This window comes from Drosophila subpulchrella, chromosome X (genome assembly GCF_014743375.2).
Source record: "Drosophila subpulchrella strain 33 F10 #4 breed RU33 chromosome X, RU_Dsub_v1.1 Primary Assembly, whole genome shotgun sequence".
Classification (NCBI taxonomy): Eukaryota; Metazoa; Arthropoda; class Insecta; order Diptera; family Drosophilidae; genus Drosophila; species Drosophila subpulchrella.
In genome coordinates this window covers 25,094,119-25,117,132 of record NC_050613.1, presented here as the reverse complement: position 1 = coordinate 25,117,132, position 23,014 = coordinate 25,094,119, and the positions used below count along the sequence as shown (strand labels likewise).

The following is a 23,014-nucleotide window of genomic DNA, read 5'->3' as shown; positions in this document are numbered from 1 at the left end:
TCAAGTAACAGGCGAACAGAAAAATCCGTAGGTGATTTAATAAGATGAAATGGGCATCTCTTGCTAGTTTATGCCAAGTAACGGTTGTTTTCCAGAATGTCTGAAATGTTGAATCCCAGCAGCCACTTGCTATGGATTATGTTCGCCTGGTGTCGAAAATCAAGAAATTTGCCATGAAACGTCTAAAGTTTTGGGTTTTGATTAATTTTCTTGGGCCATTTTCGATTTCAAGTACCAGGCGAACAGAAAAATCAGTAGGTAATTAGATGAAATGGGCATCTCCAGAAAGCTTGAAAATGAGCGTGTTGTTTTTCAGAAAGCTTCAAAGGTAACGGCAGTTTTCCAGAAAGTTAAAACGTTTAATCCCAGCAGCCACTTGCTGCGGATTATGTTCGCCTGGTATTAAGAATCAAAAAGTTTGAGTTCTTGTACATTTTGAGCCGAGGTTTTGCCCAATTTTGATGCCCAAAAGTATGCAACAATGCAGTGGGGGAAAGCTAAGCCAAGAAAATATAGTTTATTGCCCTCTTTTAGGCTGGGACCATTAAATATTCAAAATGAAATTCGTTTAAATTTAATTTTGTTTATTGATTTGAACAGATGTTAACAAAATTTGTTATATTTTTAAGTGGCAATAGATGGTTTTATTTAAATCATTATACTTCATAATATTTCGTTATAGCGATCTGGGACATTTGGCAAGTAAAACCTTCAAAGTTATTATTGTTTAAATTTAAATATTTCTAAAGTGGTAATTTTTAGTAGATGACAAACTTAGGATCACTAGATGGTTTTATTTAAATCATTATACTTCATAATATTTCGTTATAGCGATCTGGGACATTTGGCAAGTAAAACCTTTAAAGTTATTATTGTTTAAATTTAAATATTTCTAAATTGATAATATTTAGTAGATGTCAAACTTAGGATCACTAGATGGTTTTATTTAAATCATTATACTTCATAATATTTCGTTATAGCGATCTGGGACATTTGGCATTTGATTATTATTTAAATTTAAATATTTCTAAAGTGATAATTTCCAGTAGATGTCGAACTTAGGATCTCTTGATAGCCATCTCTCGTATATTTTTGCCAATGCCCAGCGTATATTTAAAACAGAAACACAACACAACACGACGGGGACGGCTATAGGGCTCTCCTACTGGCCCTGGTCCGCGGCAGACCCTTCCTGCAGCCCCATCCTGGCCTCGTCATCGTCCACCAGCCACTTGGCGATCGAAAGCCGACCAGCCACATCGGCGCTATGCAGGCGCTGCTCGAACTCGCCGTAGGAGATCTGATCGCAGCCGGAGTACCCAAAGGCCTGCTGCTCCAGCAGCTGCAGTTCGGCCTCCACCTCGGGCCTGCGGTCGGCGGCATGCGCCCGCTCCTGGCCCTCTCCCGAGGACGCCTGATCCTGCGGCGGATTCCAGATGGGATCGAGAAGGCTGCGCATGATCTGGCGGAAGTCGTCGCGTGTGATGCAGCCACTGCGCCGCGTGTCGAACATCTTGGAGAGGAGGCGCAGCTTCTGGGCCCGTCCGTCGCGACGTCCCGCAGACGAACTGCGTCCAAACTGGGGCACCAAAAAGGTGGCACAGGTCTCCACAAACTGGGCGAAATACAGCCGGGCGCTGGGATCGCGGCTGGGGAAGAAGCCATCCACGATCTGGCGATGGAGCGGATTCAGCGAGAGCTGCGGTATGCGCAGCAAATCGGTGGGCGTCAAGTAGCCGCGTTGGTGGCGATCCAGGCTGCGGAACCGCGTGTGCAGCTGCTCCAGCTGCTCGGCGGACAGGCCCGTGGCCTGCTGGTGGTCACCCAGTTGGGCGGGATTTAGCTGGCGACTGCCTACCGCGCCCATGCCGAGATATATGCCGATTTGGTTTCAGTTGCTTCCAGTGTTTCAAGTAACCTTATAAGTATTAGAGTTAAAAAGACGTACTGCTAACAGCAAACCCGAAGATAACTCACCCGTCGGAATTTGGTTGCCAGGGGTAGTGCGATTGGGTCGATATTCAGCCGTATCCACTGTGATATTAGACCCCTATCTTAAGCTGGTGGTCCATACTGATCATCCAATTGGCGGGTCGAATTTGTAAGTCGTTTTCGGGTTCGATTTATCCGTTTATCCAAAGCTGAACTTCTAAATTCCATAACTTGAGTTATTGGAACCCGATTTTAAAGTGGGATACCTCTATGAATATGTGGTTTAGTTCTCTATAATTACAAATTTCAATTGGTCTTTGAAACGAGGGTCTAAATTTTAACCCATTTTCATGTTCGATTTTTTCGTATTTCCAAAGGCTTTCAGAATGGGAACCCAAAACTGTACTTCAAAACTCCATATCTTAAGTTATTGTATCCTGATTTGGACATGGGATATCTCTATGAGTTTTGGTTGAATTCTCTGATATTTTGCATATAAATGTACCTTTTTATAGAGGGTCAAATTTTAACCCATTTTCATGTTCGATTTTTCCGTATTCCCAATGGTTTTTGGAACGGGAACCTAAAACTGAACTTCCAAATTCCATAACTTGGGTAATTGGTTCCCGATTGTAAAGTGGGATACCTCTATGAGTTTGTGGTTGAATTCTCTAATATTCTGCATTCAAATTTACCTTTTTAGAGAAGGTTAATATTTTAACTCATTTTCATGTTCGATTTTTCTGTATTTCCTATGGTTTCCGGAATAGGAACCCAAAAATGAACTTCCAAATTCCATAACTTGGGTAATTGGATCCCGATTTTTAAGTGGGATACCTTCATAAGTTTCTGGTTGAATTCTCTAATATTCTACATTAAAATTTACCCCTTTAGAGAAGGTCTTAATTTTAACCCATTTTCATGTTTGATTTTTTCGTAATTCCAAAGACCTTCAGAATGGAACCCAAAATTGCACTTTTGGATTCCATAACATGAGTTATTAGATCCCGATTTGGAAGTGACATACCTCTTTCCAATTGATTAATATTTCTTTCGCAATAATCAACCTGTAGCTTTGGTCCTAAGTCTACTTGAGACACACAAGAAATAATCATTTTCAATGCCTTATGTTGTGGCCAGTTGTTGTGGTTGGTTTAAATCCCTGCTCGAGAAAACAGATCATATCGGTGGTCCAGCGGGTGGCAGTGGGACATCTATTTGTGCGCTCGACCTTGGGGCCAACGAAATGGAAATAGTGGAGGTGGAGAGCACTCTTGGCATTATTTCTGTGTCGTTTTCATTTGTTGACTTTCGCAAAATGCCGCATAAATCAAAACGGGCGCTGTCAAGGCCGCAGGGGCAGGGGGCGGGGCTGGGCCACTTCCGCGCCATCGTCGCCTCTGACGCACTATATCGAGAGTGCTATATCTTATTCTTGAGAGCCCACCCCCCCCAGCCGCCCACGTCACCTGATGCTCCCCTCTCCAGGGGCAACGGAGACGCCACGGTGCGTGCGCCTTGGCCGGCTGCCAGCTGCCAGTAGAGCCCCCTTGCCGCCGCCCCTGGTGACCAAGCTAACTAATTGGCCCGCTTTCGTTGCGTGTCCGTCGTCCGCTGGCAAGGCTGGAGGGCAAGGTGAAGTGTCCGTCGTCCAAACAAAGCAGAACGCAGAAAGGCTAACAAGCTTAGTAGACACTCCTGCAAGCACAAGAACAATTCTCAAGTTAATACAATTTGTAAATATTTTTAAAAAAGCAATTACTGTTGCAAAAGCGTTTTTCATTTATAGTAAATAAACTAAAAATAGGTTTTAAACCTAAAAAAGGTATTGCCACTTTTAAAGTAGTTGTTGGAATAAAATATAAATACTCAGCCCTATTTTCTCGTCCTCATGGTAATCCGAAAGTAAGTTTAATCCCCGAAAACGAAATAAAAATTAATTTTAAAAATCTACTTTTAGTTTAACATACGAACGAGAAAACGGCTTTAAGTCGTACTACATTGGAAACAGGCTCAGGGTAAGCTAAAAACAAAAAGAGAGTGTTTTAAACCTAGAAAAAATTAAAGTTTAAGCCTTACTTTATTTTTAACATGAGGATGATACAACGGTTTAAAGTGGGAACACTTAAGGAACAGGCTCAAAGCAAAGAAACCAAGCTTAGCGGGGACACAAACAGGGAGAACAGCTTGATCAGCGTATTATTCAGACATGAACCACATTTGGAAACCCCAATCAAGGGGGATTAATGATCAATGATCAGTGATTCATAGACCTCAAGCTGTGGAACGTTAGCTACATCGATTCAGATCCCGTTCGCAACCCCTGGGGGTTGATGACAAACAAACAAATAGCTATAGCCAATGCAATTGGCCCGACCTCTGTGACTATGATTGAGCATACAAATTACGAATATGCTTTGCATATAGAATCGCGCGATCCAAGCGAAGCTAAAAATACGTACAGAAAAACTCTTACATTTGACGATCGCCAATTCCACTTGCAGCTGAGTAATGCGCCGAAATGTGTATGAGAAGCGTTTTTCTTCTCAACGTTTTCTGAAGGAAAAAGCAAAATAAAAGTCATATATGAGAAGAAAAAAATAATGAAAAATGCGCAGCACATGCCGCCGGCTGTCCGCTGGCCCCATCCCCATACCCATACCCATTCCCCATCCCCATTTGCCCCGTTTCTTTCCCCCAAAGCAGAGAGCAAAATCGACGAAATGCCTGGCGAGTGTCAAAAACGCGTCAAGATCAAAGCGAGCACGAAATTTCACCGCCCAGTTGCCAAATGCAATAATAAATTGGCCACACTAGACAACAACAGCAACAACATTGGCCATTTATGAGTACCCACCACAATGGGGAACGCAAAATTAAGAATATTATACGATGCAGTCATCCTTGAATGATCCCACTTGGGTTGCGAACCCGACTGCAGCTTGGCAGGATCGCTGGGTTTGTGTCTGGGCTTGGTTCGTGAACCAACTACATTTGAAGATCAGTTTTGAAAATGTAAACTTTACCTGAGTTTGTAACGCTATATTGCTATCATTTTCACCCCGACTGTCCGCAGAATTCCTGGCTTTCCTTTGGCGCGTACAAATTGCACAAAATGTTTTTTGTTTGTTCAACAATTTGCGGCCCACTGCTGCCATATGTCCGAGGTCCGCGGTTCGTTTGCCATTCGAATGAGTCAGGCGGACGACGGCCGATGGATTGGATTGGATTCGATTCGACTTGCTGATGCCATTACTGCGGCATAATGAGACAAGTTTAATGCATTTAAATGAACTCGATTACGGGATTACGGGCGGGCCTTGCAGTTCAGCCATATGGCACACCCCCAGCAGAGCTGGATGCACCAAGGATCTGGATGCAGTGGCATATTAAATTGTCCTTACATCTGGTTAATGTTGGGAAATATTTGTTTAAAATCTTAAAGTAAAATCCAGGCAGTACCGATACAATCCCTCTTAACTCATCAGCACACACCTGTAACCTGTTGAAATAAAATGGGCAATTGTATCAATAGAATTTTAGAACTAAAGACCTAGAAATACATTTATTTGGTATCTAAAGCATTTCGGTTTTCTATATTTCGTACTCGAAAAACCTTTTAGCTTAATAGAAGTTACACTGATAAAAATAAAGTAGTAATTATTCATTTTGTTTCTCAGTTATTAGTGACCTGTATAGTATACATACATAGGTGGTTATAATATTTATGTATCACATAGTTTTTAGCCTTACTGGAAGGTATGACTTCTTGGGATTTACAAATTTCGACTGGTTGTTTCATTAGCTAAGATGGAGGATGTGTATCTAATATTTTGTACCTATATTAAAATATTAACATATTTAATGTTCTAGACTTAATGTTTTTTTTTCGTATTCAATTTAAGTATGTAATACGACATTTTAAAATCAATATGCAGATATGTATGAGTTTTATTTTAAAACCTAAGAAATTAACACTATGATTTTTTTAATGAAGAAAACCAGATCAATAATTATTGTTTACAGTCCCTGATATTTTTATCAGTGTAAATAAAAAAATATTTTTGTTTTTTCAAATTAGTTGGGTGATTAGAAGCCGGGGGCTGGGCACCCCTGCTTTTTGAGATACAAGATTACCCTGCCCTTTCCCCCTTTTTATGCTCCACCACCCCAACCTCCATCCAGCTCATTGGACGAAAACAGAAACAATATATAGTAATATAATAATCAAAACATTTTAAGCGCCCCTCAAGGCTGTCCGCCGGCAAACAAGTCTCGCAGAGAGGTTTTTTTTCGGGTTTTGGGGGGCAATGGAAGCGGACGTGTTGGTAGCAGACTGGCAAATGCCCTACTGTGCAACAAAAACAACAATGGCAGCGACAAAAAAAAATTAAACAAAAACAAATTGTAGTTGGGGCCAAGGGAGGTGGGTGGTGGGTGGTGGTAGCGCCACACAAAATAAGCAAATGACAGGCAACAAATTGTAGAGCGACGCTATTTTTATACCCTTGCAGAGGGTATATTGATTTCAGTCAGAAGTTTGCAACGCAGTGAAGGAGACGTTTCCGACCCCATAAAGTATATATATTCTTGATCAGCATGACTAGACGTGTCGATCTAGCCATGTCCGTCTGTCCGTCTGTCCGTCTGTCCGTCTGTCCGTCCGTTTCTACGCAAACTAGTCTCTCAGTTTTAAAGCTATCCGGCTGAAACTTTCCCAAAAGTCTTATATCTTTTGCAGGTAGTATATAAGTCGGAACCAGCCGGATCGGACAACTATATCTTATAGCTCCCATAGGAATAATCGGACAAAAAAATGAAAAAAAAATTATATCTTTGGTGTTTCTTAGCATATAAACTCCTAAGCTTGGAAATAACAATTTTTAAATAATTTTGAATTTTGAATTAAATTTTATCGAAATCGGACGACTATATCATATAGCTGCCATAGGAACGATCGGAAAATTTGTGGAAAAATAATATGAAAAAAATTATATCTTCGGTGTTTTTCAACATATAACCTCCAACGCTTGGAAATAACATTTTTTAATTAGTTCTGAATTTCGAATTAAATTTTATCAAAATCGGACGACTATGTCATATAGCTGCCATAGGAACGATCGCAAAATTGGTAGGAAAATAATATGAAACAAATTATAGCTTCGGTGTTTTTTAACATATAACCTCCTACGCTTGGAAAAAACATTTTTTAATTAGTTCTGAGTTTCGAATTTAATTTTATCAAAATCGGACGACTATATCATATAGCTGCCATAGGAACGATCGGAAAATTGGTAGGAAAATAATATGAAACAAATTATAGCTTCGGTGTTTTTTGACATATTATCTTATACTATTGGGAATATCATTTTTTGTGTTTTTAAATTTAATAATTATAGCTGCAAGGGTATATAAGCTTCGGCTTGCCGAAGCTAACTTCCTTTCTTGTTTACTTTATTTTTGCGTTCTGGCGCTTTTGTTGTTCTCGAGTTGTTGCTTTTTGCGTTAGTTTTGATTAATTAATTTCCTGACTAATTCATCCACAATGCGCGACTCGCTGGAGCCGCAGCAAATGTGCCAAAAAAAAAGCATAACACAGGAGATAGAGCTGCGGAGAGAGATGTGGGGATAGCAGAGTAATTGCGAATAATTGGAAATGATTGCGTTTTACTTTTTGGGATGCGAACAATTCTTTATTAAAACAGCGCAGCGAACTGAAAGTGAAGTGCAAAATGCAGGGTTGAAAATGCAGGTCCTGCTTTGAAAATACAATATATACCAAATAAATAAAATACCAAAAATACAAAAACGCGAATTCTTTAGAATAAGCTAAAAACTTGGATAACGCTATTATGAAGCCAAGTTCAGAACCTAGTTGAAACGTGACTGGGATCAGATAACCTTAAACATCCTTGAAAAAATAGGAAACACGTAAATACAGCAGGATATAACAAAACCGCGAATTCTTCAGGATAGGCTTAAAAAAGTAAACAGCGCTTGTGTGTGGCCAATTGCGAAAATCCAGTTAAGGAGTTAATGCTTTATCTTTTTGATGCTTTACTTTAATGCTTTCAATATTGCCGAAGGATATTTTAAATGGCGTCTAGCATTCAGAGATGCACCTTTTAACCCCCTGTCCCATTGAAGTTAGGAGCAAATCGACCTTCATTTTGTGGTTATGACAAATGTGCCATATATTATTAGTTGACTCGTGAGTTCGGGTTAATGTCAGGCGAATGGCAAATGGCGACGGGCGACTCATCGCTTTCGCTTGCTCGGCAGATGCTTACAGACTGATTGGCTGGAGATTCAGAGGCTAAAAATAGTTGTCTTGGACTGGGCTTGCAGCTACGAGCAATCGCGAATGTAAATTCAATAGATAGGCGACTTGGGCGAGCGCTTCTATAAATATTTGCCCAACTAACCCAACGATTCGAACCGATCGGAGCGGGTTGGAGCGGTTTAGGATCGGAGCGGAGTATCATGAATATTATCGACGACGCACTGCCGTTGAGTCATGCGCAAATAACTTGGCTTATTAGAAATTCAAAGACAACACACCACACGGCTCCACACCCTCCGCCTCCAATCGCCTGTGGAGTAACATAAAACCACCGTCCAGCATTTGCCATTCAAATGCAAATGAGCTTAATCAAAAGCAGAGCTGCCCGCCGGAGCGTCTGAGCGGCTTTTTGGTTTTGGCCAGGCCCAAAGTGCCCAGTGCTAGAGATGTGCGCTGCGCCATTTGCTAATCACGATGGGGCGGGGTTCCGAAAACTTGGAGAACTTAACGACTCACGCAAAAGGGGAAAGCTGCTTATTAAGTGCCACTAAGGTTCTCAAAATATTGCGGAGGCTGGGCTGTATTTCCAATCAATCAATTTGGCGAAAGCAGTAAAGATCTATAACTGCTATTGCAACACCTGGCGTATACGTAACATTCATATGCTTACCTTTCATTACATATCTCCTGAGCTCTTATATCGGGTAGTAACCCTAATAAAAATAAAAATAAAGTTACTTTTAAGGTCATATTTGGTAATTAATTATGTGTGCATACCTATGTATAACAGCTTACAGTACTTCAATCCAAATGTTAGGCAGAACCTCAAGAATTCGCGGTGTATGCATGTAGAAGAAGTCGTAGCTCCATCGCACCATCTCTCAGAAAACCAATATTTAGAATCCCCACGATGATTTAGCATCGATTCACGCGATTCACGCACATCTCCTGAGCTGGGGAAAGACAATCGCCTGGTCGGTTGACAAGTTGGCAGCTCAGCGGGACTTCCATGGTGCTAGGGTGTTAATGAAAACAGCAAAAACGGTCTAATCACAAAATATATATTTGATTTGCATATAAATTATTAGGATTGTGATTTTGTGTGTGTGTGTCTTTTTAGCCAGTTCAATGCGGGCAAACCACAGCCAACTTGGCCTAAGGCTTTAATAAGTATTTTTCGCTTTTCAAAACTCAGTTTAACCACAGGTCGATATCTAAAACTAAATAAGATATGAATTAATTTCATTGTTTTTATTTTTAAACTGCTCTTTCCATTTTCTTTTTACTACAGTTCGACTCATAAAATAATCTTGACTTCTTTTAATTGTCCTTCGTTCAATTATCGAATAAGCTGCTTGAAAATATTGGTCAAATTGTAGCTGTAATTAATTTATTTGTAATTTTTTGGAGTGAATACACTTACTGTACTAATAATTAAAAACCTTAAAAGGTAGACATATTGTACACCCATTTTAGCTTTTTCCAGAAAGGTGATCGAAAAATGGCTTTCAACAGAAAAAAAAATGAGATCCCGATTTTAAAGTGCTCAAACTTTAATAACCTATCAAACTAACCAGAAGAAGTAAAAGCGGAAGCCTTCGGTTAGTCATGCCATTGCAATCCCTTCCTCGAGATGGTGTTGTGAGTACCTCACCTATAGGAAGTACCCTTGTAAGCCCCACCCCTCAGCACTTCAGTTAGCCTATAGCCGAACACCTAGCAGATAGCGGACGATCGTGAAATCATTTGGCGAAAATAGCGACAATTACTTAACGCAATTAATAAATTCAAGAATTCAAGCCGGCAACTATTGGCAATAAATTAAAAGCGCCCCGGCTGATAAAGAGACCTAGGGTATACGGATCGATCGGATGGGGTTGGTAATCGTTGGTAACGAGTTGTAATTGCTAATTATAACCGAGGGCCGACGAAATCGCGAATCGCAGATCGGAACTGGGGGCCGCGGATTGGCCAGCCGGGATGGGTTATCAACCGCCAATCGTTGTACTGATTGATATAGCCCCTAAGGGCTGCAGGGGTGGTGGTGTACGGGGTTGGTATACCCAAACACCCCGCGATTAGATTGCCGCATTAAGTCATGCTCTATATGGGGGCGCGATCGCTATCTTTCCTTCAGGTCCGTGCGGAAAATCCTTCGGTATTTTTCCAAAGAGATCTTCGGGTATTTGCGTAGTATTATTGTTTCTTTGCCGTCGCCTATTTTTTATTGCATTCTAAATCAGTGGGTGTTAGGGTGTACAATCTTTAAAAGGAGGGTTTCATGGTCTATTCCTAGGGGAAAAATTAAAAGCATTTCAATCACAACAGTTTAACTTCGTTGTTTTTATAAAACTTCGATGAACTCTCAGCAGAAGAATTCGTAACCCTTACCCACTAAACGTCTTATTCAAGGTTGGTTCACAAAAAAATGTTTACTCGGTTGATACTATCTCGCCCAGGACAGGAACTGTCCCCAACTAAATACAAATAAATAAGCATGTACGCTGCCAAATTAAAAATAATACCAACACACGGCCGAATGAATGAAATATTGTAATCTCCATTCCATTCCAATTCCATTCCACTCAGAGTTCACTTGTAGGTTGAGGATATGATTCACTTCAATTGAGAACATTCCAGCGCTCAACGGTCGCTATCAGGCAGAGGCGTTTTGCGAGGGGGCGACTGTTTGGCACAGTTCCAAACCCCCGGAAACGACGCCCCTGCCCAACCTCAGCCTTATCAGCGGAGGAACTACTCCAAGCTTCGGTGTGCTTAGCAGCAGTCCGTTCCGAACGCTCCACTTCCCCTGAGAATATGAAAAGATTCCATCTGCGTTGAGACCGACTGCCCCTTGAGCCCCAGACTCCCCCCGCTTTTATACCATCGAAATTGTATAGTATACAGGTCTGACACATATTTTTTAGCATGGGCATTCCGCCCTATAGAGCACTTTAATTTCAGAGCTAACTAACATGAACTCTATATAGTATATAAAGCTATTCACTTAGAACTAAGAATCAATGTTTTATCCGTCCATCTATGAGCCCCATTATACCATCGAAATGCCCTAGTTTTTAGGACTGACACATTTTTTTTTAGCAATACCATTCTGCCTTATAGAGGCACTTCATTTCAGATGCAACCACCTTAAGCTCTACATATAAAACTAAACAACTCTTAAATGGTACTAGTCTAGTTCAATAAAACTTATTTTCTCTATCTATCCATCAGATATGGTAAACAGCCCTTCTGTAATTAAAAAATTCTAAAAGTACATATTCGGTAGAAAAATTCCAGAACTCCCGTGTAATCATAGCAAGCCCCCGAATTGAACCTACACATGAGACCCTTAGGGTTATGACCACGCAGCAGATACTTCGTATATATATCTGGGCTCAGGAGGGAAAAGTCGGGATCTGGTGGGTCCGGTGGGTGTTCTGAAAACCGTTTGTTGACGCCATTAACCACATGCCGGGCCAAATCACATACGCAAATATGCTGGGTCACCCCCTTTTCGTGCACCCCCTTTCACCTTCATTACAATCAAAAAAAAAAAAAAAAGAAAAAGAAAAAGCCAACGGCTGTCCGCTGGAAATGATTGGGGAAACCTGTGACCTGTGTCCTTCGAGTGTTTGAATTAATTGCGTAGCGCACGCCCGCTTGGCGACCATTTGGGGGGTGGCCTGTGGGCGGTGGGCGGCCAACAGTGGGAGGTGGACAGTGGGCGTTAGCCACGGCCCACACAATAAATGACTTTATGTCCTAGTCCACCGCTGACGCCGGCGTCGCCGCACATCCGCAGTCCGCAATCGCACAGTCCCAGTCTGCGGTGCTCCATTCCCAGTTTTACATCCCACATTAGTGTTGGCAAAATCGTTTGGGATACTTACTACTGATAAGGAAGCTATATATATATATAGTATATATTCATACATATATATTCAAAATGATTTAAAAGATATAACAAAAACAAAAAAACTGTAATACAAAAGTAACAATCTACATTCTCTTGAAGCATTATTAATTTTAAAAAATCAAAGGAACTAAATCCAGACCTTCAGCACAATAGTCTTATCAATGTTTGTATTATTGTAATGAATTTAATTGTATCTATCAAGAAATTGCAAAATTATATACAGGTACTTATGATAGGGAGCCTTAGAAATCATGAGAATTTTCAAATCAGTTTTAAGCTGTCTAAAGGTATGCAGCAATATATTTTCCATCCGCCAGTACGATGGTTCAGTCCAAATAAAATACTTGGTTTTCACTGCATACTTTTGGACACCTATACGAATGGTTCTAAATTCCTAGTTAACAATTATAGAAGTGTATAATTATGGTATATAATAACATATATATAATTATAATAAAGCAATAGTTTTATATAAATCTCAAGGAATTTCAAAATTAAGTTGGAATAGATATCATTATGATTTTAGAACCACTTTTTAAGGTGTCTAAAAGTATGCAACAATATATTTTAAATCCTAATCTAAATTCGTAGTGAAACATTTTTGAAGTGTATAATTATAGTATATAATAAAATATATATAATTATAATAAAGCAATAGTTTCATATACATCTCAAGGAAATTCCAAATTAAGTAGAAACAGAAATCATTTTAAAACCACTTATTAAGGTGTCTAAAAGTATGCAACAATATATTTTAAGTCCGGCAGTCCGGCTACTGCATACTTTTCAACACCTTGATGAGTGATTCCAAAATCCTAGTATAAAACTATAGTAGCTATATCGGAATGGGCAGCACTGTCTCCATTCTGCATACCCTGTCCGTTGGCCAATGTCCGCCTGTCCGCAGAACGCGTGTTGCTCGTCGAGTACATAAAACTGGCGCCACAAGTCTGCACACAAAATGGCGGCCCACTTGGCCTGGACTAGGACCCACAACCAGACCCGAACTCGGTCCACCCGGACCACCAACCACCCGGACAAGCCGAGGACTTGCGCTCCGGCAATGTCTCCATCGGCGGCGCTGTTTTCCTTCCCGCCGTCCGCTTTATTATACAATCGTAATTTCGTATCGTAAAAGCGGGCGTCGAAAAAATGTGAAAGAAAGTTTTCGTGTTGCGTGCAGGACCTCGCTCCATGGGTCTTTTTTTTCGGAATGGGTGTATAGAACACGAGGGGTTGAAGTTTTCGGTAAGGGGAGCCTCGTCAATCGATACGAAGTAGAGATCCAAAACAATGCAGAGTTTCGCTTTCAAGGTATGCCTTGGAAGAGCATTCGGGCGTGGTCTCCGCTGGGAGAGGAAATGGAATTGGCATCCGGAGAGGGGACACTTCGGCGAGTCTTGGTGTCTTGACCACGGAAATGGGTCACCAGTTGCCAACTGTCATTGTTGCTAGTTCCACAGCGTATGGCGAAAGTGTGCAACAGTTACAAAAAAAATAAATGAAAGGTATTCCCAGGTTGATGTCTTAAATATTACCTTAAAATGTCATCAAAAGAAGTTACTAGGATTAAATCAAATGGGGTTATTTTTGTTAATTACTCTGGAGCATGGCTTTTTTTTAGGTGTGTATCTCTGTTTTCAAGTTATTGCTTAGCCTTAACTTAAAAATACCATCTAAAGATGTTATTAAGACTAAATAAAATGAGATTATATTTTTGTGCTTGGGTTTCCTATAGATTATAAGCATGCATTTTATTTTTATCAAGTTATTGCTCAACCATTACTTTAAAATACCATCTAAAGAGTTTATAAAGATTAAATAAAATGAGATTGAATTTCTTAGCATGGGTTTTCTTAAGATGATAAGCATGTACATATATCGTTTTCTTCAAGTAATTCCTTAACTATTACTTTTAAATACCATAAAATGAAGTAAGTACGATTAAATCGAATGGGATTATATTTCTTAGCATGGGGTTTCTAAATATGATATTTTCATTTTCTTAAAATTATTGCTTCTCCATTACTTTAAAATAAACAAATGAAGTTAGAAGACTAAAGCACATGTTATTCAATCTTCAGTATGGATTTTCTTCAGATGCTTAGCAAGTATCTCCTTCTCTTCAGCAATATTGCCTTATAATTTCTGTTACAGGTTGTTTTAGACCCCCTAGAAGCATCAGCAATTAAGAGTTGTTCGATTAACTTTGCCTTCCCACTTGCTTTGCTTGCTTTCCAGTCGCTTAAATTCTAATTAAAGTTCACTGGGGATTGACTGGCTGAAGGACTGGCTTGCCGAGTGGCGCCCTTGGCTGTCGTGTCGCCGCCCCCTGTTATTGATCCGCTTTCCCAGGAAACTGGCGGCCCACATGGAGTCGGAAAATGGAAAAGGAGGGGCCCGGAAGCCTTTTTTCGCGTGCTGCTGCCTGCTGCCCACAGACAATAGTGTTTGCCTTGGCCCAAACCCTTTCCCTTCGCCAGATTTCCTGCTGCAGCGATTAGGAGGACTTATATCCTCAATAATGCATCCCGAACCGGAGTTTGATATCGACACATCGAGTCAGCGGATTTCCCCCTCCCGAGGTTCTGTCGATATGTTATGCGCACTTTCTTCATCAGGTGGCCCATTCCCGATATCACCGCAATTCGTCATCTGTTGCCCTCCGACTCTAACCATGATTATATATGACTAGTGCTTTGTTTACTATGCCCACTATACTCATTCGCTGATTAAATAGGAAAAGATCCGTCATCTGCCTATTGGGTTTCATTTCGAATTTCACTGGAACTCCTCAAACCATAAGTAACTCTTCCTTTGGGACACCAAAAAAAATATGATCTATATTAATTTGATATTATAATGTAATTACAATCATAAATTTTACAAACTTGGCAGTTTTATCCATTAAAATCTATACACAAATTCTTCAAACGCGAATTCTTCAGAAGAATAAAAACAAATAATTACCACACTACCATTATTGATGTTTCATTTCATTATAAACATCCATTGATTATTGATTTTTTATGAATAAAATAAGAACGCGAATTCTTCAGAATATGGGGCAAATGATACATTTTTTGGCGTTACTAAGATACTACTCTTATGGTTCTACGAATAGACTTGGCATTAAATTATTAGTAATGAATATGAACTTGATGAATAAAATCCAATTCATATTAATAACAATTTTTTTTCAGTGAACTTGCCTAATTAGAAGATTAATATACCAAAATCGTAATCAATGCACTAATGTCTTAAGACTCAAGGCCCTGAATAAAAAGTTTCAGGCTTAAATGGGCGAAAGAAAGTAGAAAAGTTTTCCAATCACTTTCAACTGGATTTTCCCAAATCGACCTCCACGTGCAGCCCCCATCGGCTACATTGTATATTATATTCATTGACGTTCGTCATACGCCTCGTTGGATCGCTCCCACTATTTCGGATTTCGGATTCCCGCTCCCAACTGGGCCAAGCATTTTTTTATGGTCTTGCGTGAGCCATAAAAAGTGCGGCATGCAGCGAGAGGATGCACGAGGCCAACAATGTGCCACATTGTGCCACAGTTGGCACGGCATCTTCTTCCCTACGCCATGGCACCCAAGGAAGGAAAACTGAGGAAACGGCTATTATGATATATGGCCATTAGTAGACGATCTCCGCCGACAGGCAGCCAACTTGATTTATGTACCCGAATCGCTGGGCATTAAGATGTTGCCATGGCGCGCTAATCACTAATCAATAACCGACGCTTAGTGGCTCGAACTTGGGGACAGGTTGGCCATCGATCGTGTCATTTAACCCGACGCGACAATGGCTCCATTGGCTCCATGGGCTCCACCTCGACGTGTTAATCTCTGTCGCACTGATCTCCGACTTATAAACATACCTATATATCTACCTATTTGCTGGTGCTGGCATGCGGAAAAACAAGATTCGAGTATCGAAATTCAGAGACAATGGGTAAAAACTAAAAAGCATTAGGCCAAATGTAAGATTCTTGACCTCCACAACGAAGAGGAAATACCCTTTAGATTGTCTACCATTTACAGTTGAAATCTTTTTTTTTTTTTGACTAACTTTAAGTGAATAATTTAATGGTCTACGTCATTGAGCTGATAAGAAATTTTCTTTCATTCTTCACTTTGACTTTATTTTTATTGTGTTCAAAGCTCAAATCTATAAGTGCTGATAAGAAATACTATACTGCAGGGCAATCAATTATGTGAAGGTTGTCTTGCAGCTGATCAACGTAACGATTGTGTCATTCAGTCCTGCGGGGTTACCTCAAAATAGGATCAAACATTATATTAGTTTTAACCTAAGTCTCATGTTTTGAAGAGATCGATCTAGGGGTTGTTGCCCAAAGATAAGGCGATATTCCAACTGAGTAATGCTGAGATTGGGTATTTCTATTCAGAATGGAATTCAGAATGTTTCAAGAACTTTAAGAACTCTTTACCGTATATGGCAGAACTTTTTCCGTAGTTAGAGCACCCTTTGAGCAGATAGGGTAAGACAAAGGAAACAAAATCCAGTAGCCAGTATCGATCCAACGCAATGAACTCAGAGCCAGACATAGACCGTATGAACCCAAAACCATAGATCGTGGACCCCTGAAAGTATAAACAACTCCCGGCTGTAAACAACAAGTGATCAACAATCGGTGATCAGTCAGATATTTCGGCAGCTCCGCTTCAAGAATGCCAACCGCCCCCCTGGAAACTGGGCACCCCCGCCCCTGTGCACAGTGGAACTGGTATGGTAGTTGTCATTGCCATTGTCGTCGTGTGTGTTCTAACTCGGTTTTGGGCTTGGCATTGGACACTTACACGATAGATAAATCAAGTGACTGGAAGCTGTAAGCCATGAGCCATGTATGAGCCATAAGCCGTAAGACAATGCGAGGGTTGATCGATGGCTTCTGGTGGTGGTGATGGTGATTAACTCCTGGCCCTGATCTTGCCCAACACTTTGGCCGGCATTAGCTCATCAGGCATTTCCGCTTTTCGCGGGGAGTGCATTCATTAGATTATGAGTCGACCCATCTCCCATCTCCCCCTGAATTCACCCTTTACTCCCGAGATCCCGTCGATTGATCGGCCGACCGATCAGTATGCAAATTCGACTTTTAATTTCGCCTTTTTGCGTCGCACACTGAGAGGCCGATCTCGCGACACTATTTCAATTCTGTAATGTCTAATTAATGCCTCTAAGTCATTCGCCATTGCAGTTTTTGCCTGGGCTCTGAAGCCAATGACTAACCGAGAAAAGCCATAAAAAAGTAATGGTGGCCATCCCGAAAAAATACTATCCATTTTCGAAACACTTATTCTGTTTTTCATATCCCTTAGTATTTGACAACAGTGGAAAGTACGAACAGTGAGCTCTTATTGAAAACATTAAGTCTCTAAAATCATAATTATTCATCATACTATGATTATGATGAGTTTTCCAATAGTTCACAAAAAATTAATAGGTACACTTACCATTTAACTGGTAATATGAAAACTATATCAATATTTAAATTGAAGATTCCTTTTCCTTAATATCTTTATAGATACGGTAAATCTTCCCAAGTCGTATAACTTTTCCACATCCCAGGGTATCCAGAAAAGGGTTTTCTGATCTATGTACTTTGTATAGACTGGGTATCAACGATGCGACCCTGCGACCTAGACACTCTAAATTGTAGTTAAGTTGATTTTTTATGGGTTTCGTTAGTTTGCAATGATTAATTTTTATTTGCATGTACATATGCAGAGAGCGCACAGCAATTGCTATTGAAATTGTTTTGCCTATTACCCAGCAGGCTGGGTACTTCGGACCGTTCGTTGGGCTTACCCACATATCCATTCGAAAAGGGGTATTTCCCGGGTCGACCCCTCGCAAGACCAATTTTTTTGTGACTTTACATAACACATTTTAGCATTTCATTAAAGCAAAATTTTAGCTATGAATGCAACTGCAACAAAAACTGACAATTCCAATTGACTAACAGGGGGATGAGTTTTAGGTTGGGGGAGGGGTGTGTTTTCTAGCCCCACACCCACACATAAACACCCACACACGCACACATTTGAGCTTCTCCCACTGCTGTTGCAAAAGTGCGAGCAGTCGGTGTGAAATTTTTACAGCAGCGGCCAAATCGAAAGCAGCGAGAAACTCAAGGTAGTGGGTTCAAGTCACACGGTACGTGATAATAATCCTAGTAAAATCCTTATGCTAAATTTAGCAGCGACGGAAAACTGTTTGCAAATAAATGATTTCCTACTAAGGTTTGATGAACAAAAAAAAATTTTAAAAAAAATAATTTAATAAAAAAAAAAATTTAATAAAAAAAATTTTTTTTTTTTATTAATAAAAAAAAGTGATCCCTACTGAAATATAATCCTTAAAAAATAGTTCTAAAATTATTTTGACAGTCTATTTTTGTCTGGCCTCCACTGTGCTCGACTGCTCGAGTTTCCTTCTCTGAGCACTTTCTTTGGGGCACTTTTTGGCACGCTTCGGACGTCGCAGCTGCTGCAACAATTTCCATATGCCACCGGCCGCCCCTGCGCTTGCCCCAAGGCCCCCGCCCCCTCCTCCGCCGTCCATGTGTTCGCCTGCGCCGCTTGGCGCTTTTTAATACTCATTTTATTCCTTTATAAATTCGCTATTAGATGCCAACGGCGGCGACGGCGACGGCGACATAGAACTTTTCTGTGTTGGAATACTTGTATTTTCTCAAACGGTTGTTGTTGTTGTTGTTCTTGATTTTTTTGTTGCTGCCCCAGTGGGCTATGTTATTGCTATTGCTATTGTTGTTCTTGGCTCTATTGGAGCCCGTTGGCCAATCGGCGTTCAAATGACGCGATCCTCTGCGAATGGGGACTGGGCATGATGCGAGTCAGGGTCTATTTTTAGAACACACTGTACATTCACTCGGGCCGAAGAGGCACGAATGGACACGAAGCGACACGAAGCTTTCGCTTTTCGCCGCTCTTTTGGCTGTCGCGTGGAAACGTGAGTGGGACAAACAAACTGTGTGTGTGCGAAACGGAACGGAATGGGATGAAACACAGCCGGTTGCTAGTGCCTCTCTATCGCTCTCCCTCGCCCTCTCTCTCTTTTTCTTGTTATTGTTTTCGTGCGCTTTTATAGCCGGCGTTTTTTTCTTCTTTGCCGGTGTTTTAATCCCATCTTCCCCCAACCCCCATTTGATTGATTCTTAAGCAACTCCTTTTACAACTCCTTCCATTCCATTCCATTCCATTCTGTTTCCGTCTACTCATCTTACTGTAATCCTTCATTCGCTTTGTCACCTCGATTCTTCCAGGCTGCCACTGCGTCTGCCTTTCGCCGCCTTTTCCCGTGCACCGTTACCTGATAAGGGATAGCTGACACCCGATAACCGATAACGGATAACGGTGGCTTCCTTATCTTACAGGCCATGAGTTGTATGTGCTTAGCACACACACAGAATTCACTTTAAAAGTAGTATGGTATCAATAAAATGGTATGGTTATGGCTATGGTATCTTATAACATCTGCGTATGTTTTTCAAATCTCACCAATATCCAAAGGATTGCAAGTTCTTGAAAATCTCCGAATGCAACCCTGTCAGTCGGCTGCGCATGCCGTCTAAGCTTCAAGCTAAGAGAGTGAGCGAGAGGCAATGAACATAAAAAACATTTTCAAGGTCACGGCGCCGCATTTGAAATGCACTCCATTCCATTCCGTTCCGTTCCGCAAGTGCCAGTGAAATGGGCGGCGTGGGAGGGTGGTTTGTGGCGGGTCACAAGATTCGGTGGTGAATTATTATACAGCCCAAAAATGAAATATGAAAACTGATAAGCGGACACAGCATTTTTGGCTATTTTCGCAAAAAATAAAAATCAGTGGTTAATCGATCACCAGCCAGATAAGACTTTAATCAAAAGTTTTATGGTCGTCTATTGGTTATGCAAATTTCCCAACCTGCCAAAATTCTCCTGCTCTCTTGGCCACTGCTTTGTTGTAGCCTTTTGCTTTCGATTCTGCTTCCAACCAGAAAGCTGAAAAGCTAAAAGGCCCAGAGCAGCCAAGCACACACACACATACAAAAGCACTCGATTTTCGGATATCTACGTTCCGATTCCACTTCCACCTCAACTTCCATGCGTCAGTGGCGCCTGAAAACGGGGGCCCTCTAACTTGAGTTACATGCGTTACTTGAGTTATTGAATTCATATAAACTGTCAAGCAAAGATGCTTTAATAAGGTACTTTCTTCAATGTCCTTAGTTATATCAAGTGGGGTTTGGTTTGGGTGTTAGCATTTCATTTCAAATCGTAAAACTAGTGGCTCTGTACCATTAGCACAAAATAGACCAATTAGTATCTTAGGTTGATCTATTTAATAATATGTTTTAACATGATGCCAAAATCAGCTTTAGTGCACATATTTAAATCTTTAATTGTCAACGTAAGGGACTTTTTTCCATGTCCTAGGTTTATCCTTCCATCAGTATTATACCTTTAGACCAGCGGTCGGCAGCGCCCTATTAAGCGAGCATATGGAATTGTTCTGCCTATCCGCTGCGTATAACGTAGATGTTCGTGTGACTTCGGCATGGGCCTTCGGGTCTTTTTTTTTTCTCAGCTTCGGCGCGCTTTTTTGCTGCTGCGGCAGAGGTTCGGCGTCGCGTCAACTTCGTGTTTTTTACACTCACACTAATGCTAGGCAAATTTGTGATGTTATGTGTGTGCCAACCGCTGCTTTAGACTTACATATTCAAATATATGACATGCAAGTAGTGAAAAAAAATATTTTTTAACGTTAATATTACCATGTGGACTTGACGACGCCCCTGGGCGATGTTTGTGGTGCGTTTGTTTATTTGTTTGGCCTGGCCCGTTGCCAATCGTTCCGCCGGGCGGTCGGGCCGACGCAGCGACGCGACGTCGGTCGTTTGGACGCTCGGTTCGGTTGGCAGTTGGCCGTCGGCACTTCAGTGCCTTGCGTGTACCGGAGTCGAACGCAACGCCGCTGCCGCCGACTGCGCCGCTCCAACCAACCAACTGGCCAACCGACCGACCAACCAACCCACCCTGTTCCGCTCCGCCCCCTTCCCCCTTCCGCAGCCACTGGCGTTCTTATTAGATTTTATGGCGGCTCCGACTTAGAACACAATCGGAATCAGAAAGAGAAACAGAAACAACAACATCGACCGTCGTCGGCCGCGCCTTTGGTCGTTTCATTGCCGTTCTGTTTCACCCTCGTTCTATTTGCCATCCGTTTCGTTCTCGCGCCGTTAGAATCGCTGTCGCAGTCGCTGCTCTGCCGACGTCGCTGCCGCTGGCTGACTTATTGGCTTTAAGCGAATTTGAACGTCGCTCGAACTTTTATTCAACGTGTTGGTTCCATCGTGTGAGCAACTCTGAAACGCTACACATTCGAAGCGGATATTGAAAACTGAATAAAAAAAAAAACACACACAAACCGAAAACACAAAAATACCCCCATACAAAACAAATCAAATCAAACTAAACCCACAAAAAACTCGCGATACGCAAGTGTTAAATACGATATTCAAGATATTGTAATACCCCCCCCCAACATAGAAATCCAAGAGATCTTACAATATTTTTTTGAAGTGTTGAACCCACAAAGTGCTTTAAACAACAACAACTACCAACTACTACCAAAATGCCTTACAACAGCGTCACGCTTTAGTGGTACAAGTACAAGTGTCAAGTCCCCACCCCTTTCGCTAAATACCCATTTGAAACTGAACGAAAAGGAGGCCCAAACAGGTGTCTGCCTGCCGAAAGGCCAACGAAATACACCGGAGACAATCAGCAGCAGGTGGGCAGCAGAGCTTCTCCATTAGAAAGAGAGAGACAGATAGAGAAAGAGATTCCCCAACAGGTGAGAGATGTACTTCCAAGAACTCATAACCCCATCCCATCCCCAGTTCTTGACCCATCCTCAAGTACGTGACTTTCCTCACACGTTGCTGCACATTATCGCAAACTGACCGCGAATAAACAACAACCTGCCTTGTATCCCTAGCCCCCGAAACGATATTACCGCCCCTCCGCGACTGGGAAAGTCTGGGAAAGTTCCCCCAATTCAGGGAGCAGCGGCCAAAGGTCCCACACACTGGTCAGGGTGGAGTTCTCAAAGACGTAACACCCATTGAAATCCCCACGGCCCCAAAGTCCATTACCACATAAGTTCATATATTCCTCGGGGAATACTCAAGCTCAAGCACCCCCATATCACTATGGATGTCGAATTTCTTCTATTCAAAAAGCTCTGACTATCGAAAAACAAAGTAAATACGTGCATTTCTAGTAGAATCATTCATTTCTGAAAAAAAAAACCACACTCAAAGACCGTGCATTGATTGAGCTTTCAAGGAATTCTGGTTTGTAATGAATGATAGATAAGGTAGATGGGTTATTCATATGTATTTATTTGGCGATATTAGATAAGACACAGATTCGTAGACAAGTTGGCGAGCGAAGCCCCATTGGAAGTATTAATTTCATGCTGCGAGGAAGATGAGGTAGAAACATACCCACTTTATAGCCAACTCATCATCGAAGAAGGCACACAGACACGGGGGTTAACAGGTGTTTTGCTTCTTTCGCCGTTTCGCTGGCTTCATTAATCAGCTGCTGCTGCTGCTGCTGCAGGCACACATACACTTGCACCGGCACGGGCACTCGGCGGCACTCACAGATACTAAATGCTATAGATACGGATACACAAAACACCATTGCCAATTGAATTTATGGACTATTCGGCGAAACTTTTTCGCCGTTCTCGGGACTCTCTTGATGCATTCATTAATAAATATTTTTATGATCAACCCCGGGCATTACAACACACACACACACACGCAC

General features: G+C 41.4%; 2 protein-coding genes across 4 annotated transcripts in view; one reads left to right on the top strand and one right to left on the bottom strand.

Annotated features, from left to right (window-relative positions):
- Window positions 1-917: 917 nt before the first annotated feature.
- On the bottom strand, window positions 918-21,192 carry LOC119558104 (calcineurin B homologous protein 1). 3 transcript variants are annotated; one of them, XM_037871318.1, is made up of 5 exons: window positions 20,950-21,192; window positions 8,993-9,230; window positions 8,886-8,928; window positions 1,978-3,630; window positions 918-1,918 (listed from the first exon to the last, which is right to left on the bottom strand). In XM_037871318.1, the coding sequence occupies exon 5, from the start codon at window positions 1,865-1,867 to the stop codon at window positions 1,163-1,165; it is 705 nt and encodes a 234-aa protein (XP_037727246.1). In that variant the 5' UTR covers window positions 1,868-1,918; window positions 1,978-3,630; window positions 8,886-8,928; window positions 8,993-9,230; window positions 20,950-21,192; the 3' UTR covers window positions 918-1,162. The 3 variants fall into 3 exon arrangements, with proteins under 3 accessions (XP_037727246.1, XP_037727247.1, XP_037727245.1); XM_037871319.1 differs by lacking the exons at window positions 8,993-9,230; window positions 20,950-21,192 and adding an exon at window positions 4,409-4,488 and having other exon boundaries at window positions 8,886-8,902; XM_037871317.1 differs by lacking the exons at window positions 8,886-8,928; window positions 8,993-9,230; window positions 20,950-21,192 and adding exons at window positions 4,409-4,488; window positions 4,959-5,070.
- LOC119558099 (activating transcription factor 3) overlaps window positions 21,148-23,014 on the top strand; it is a 39,990-nt gene continuing 38,123 nt past the window's right edge. Inside the window, exon 1 of the mRNA XM_037871311.1 lies at window positions 21,148-22,031. The gene's annotated coding sequence lies outside the window, so the exon portion shown is untranslated. The remainder of the gene's footprint in view (window positions 22,032-23,014) is intronic.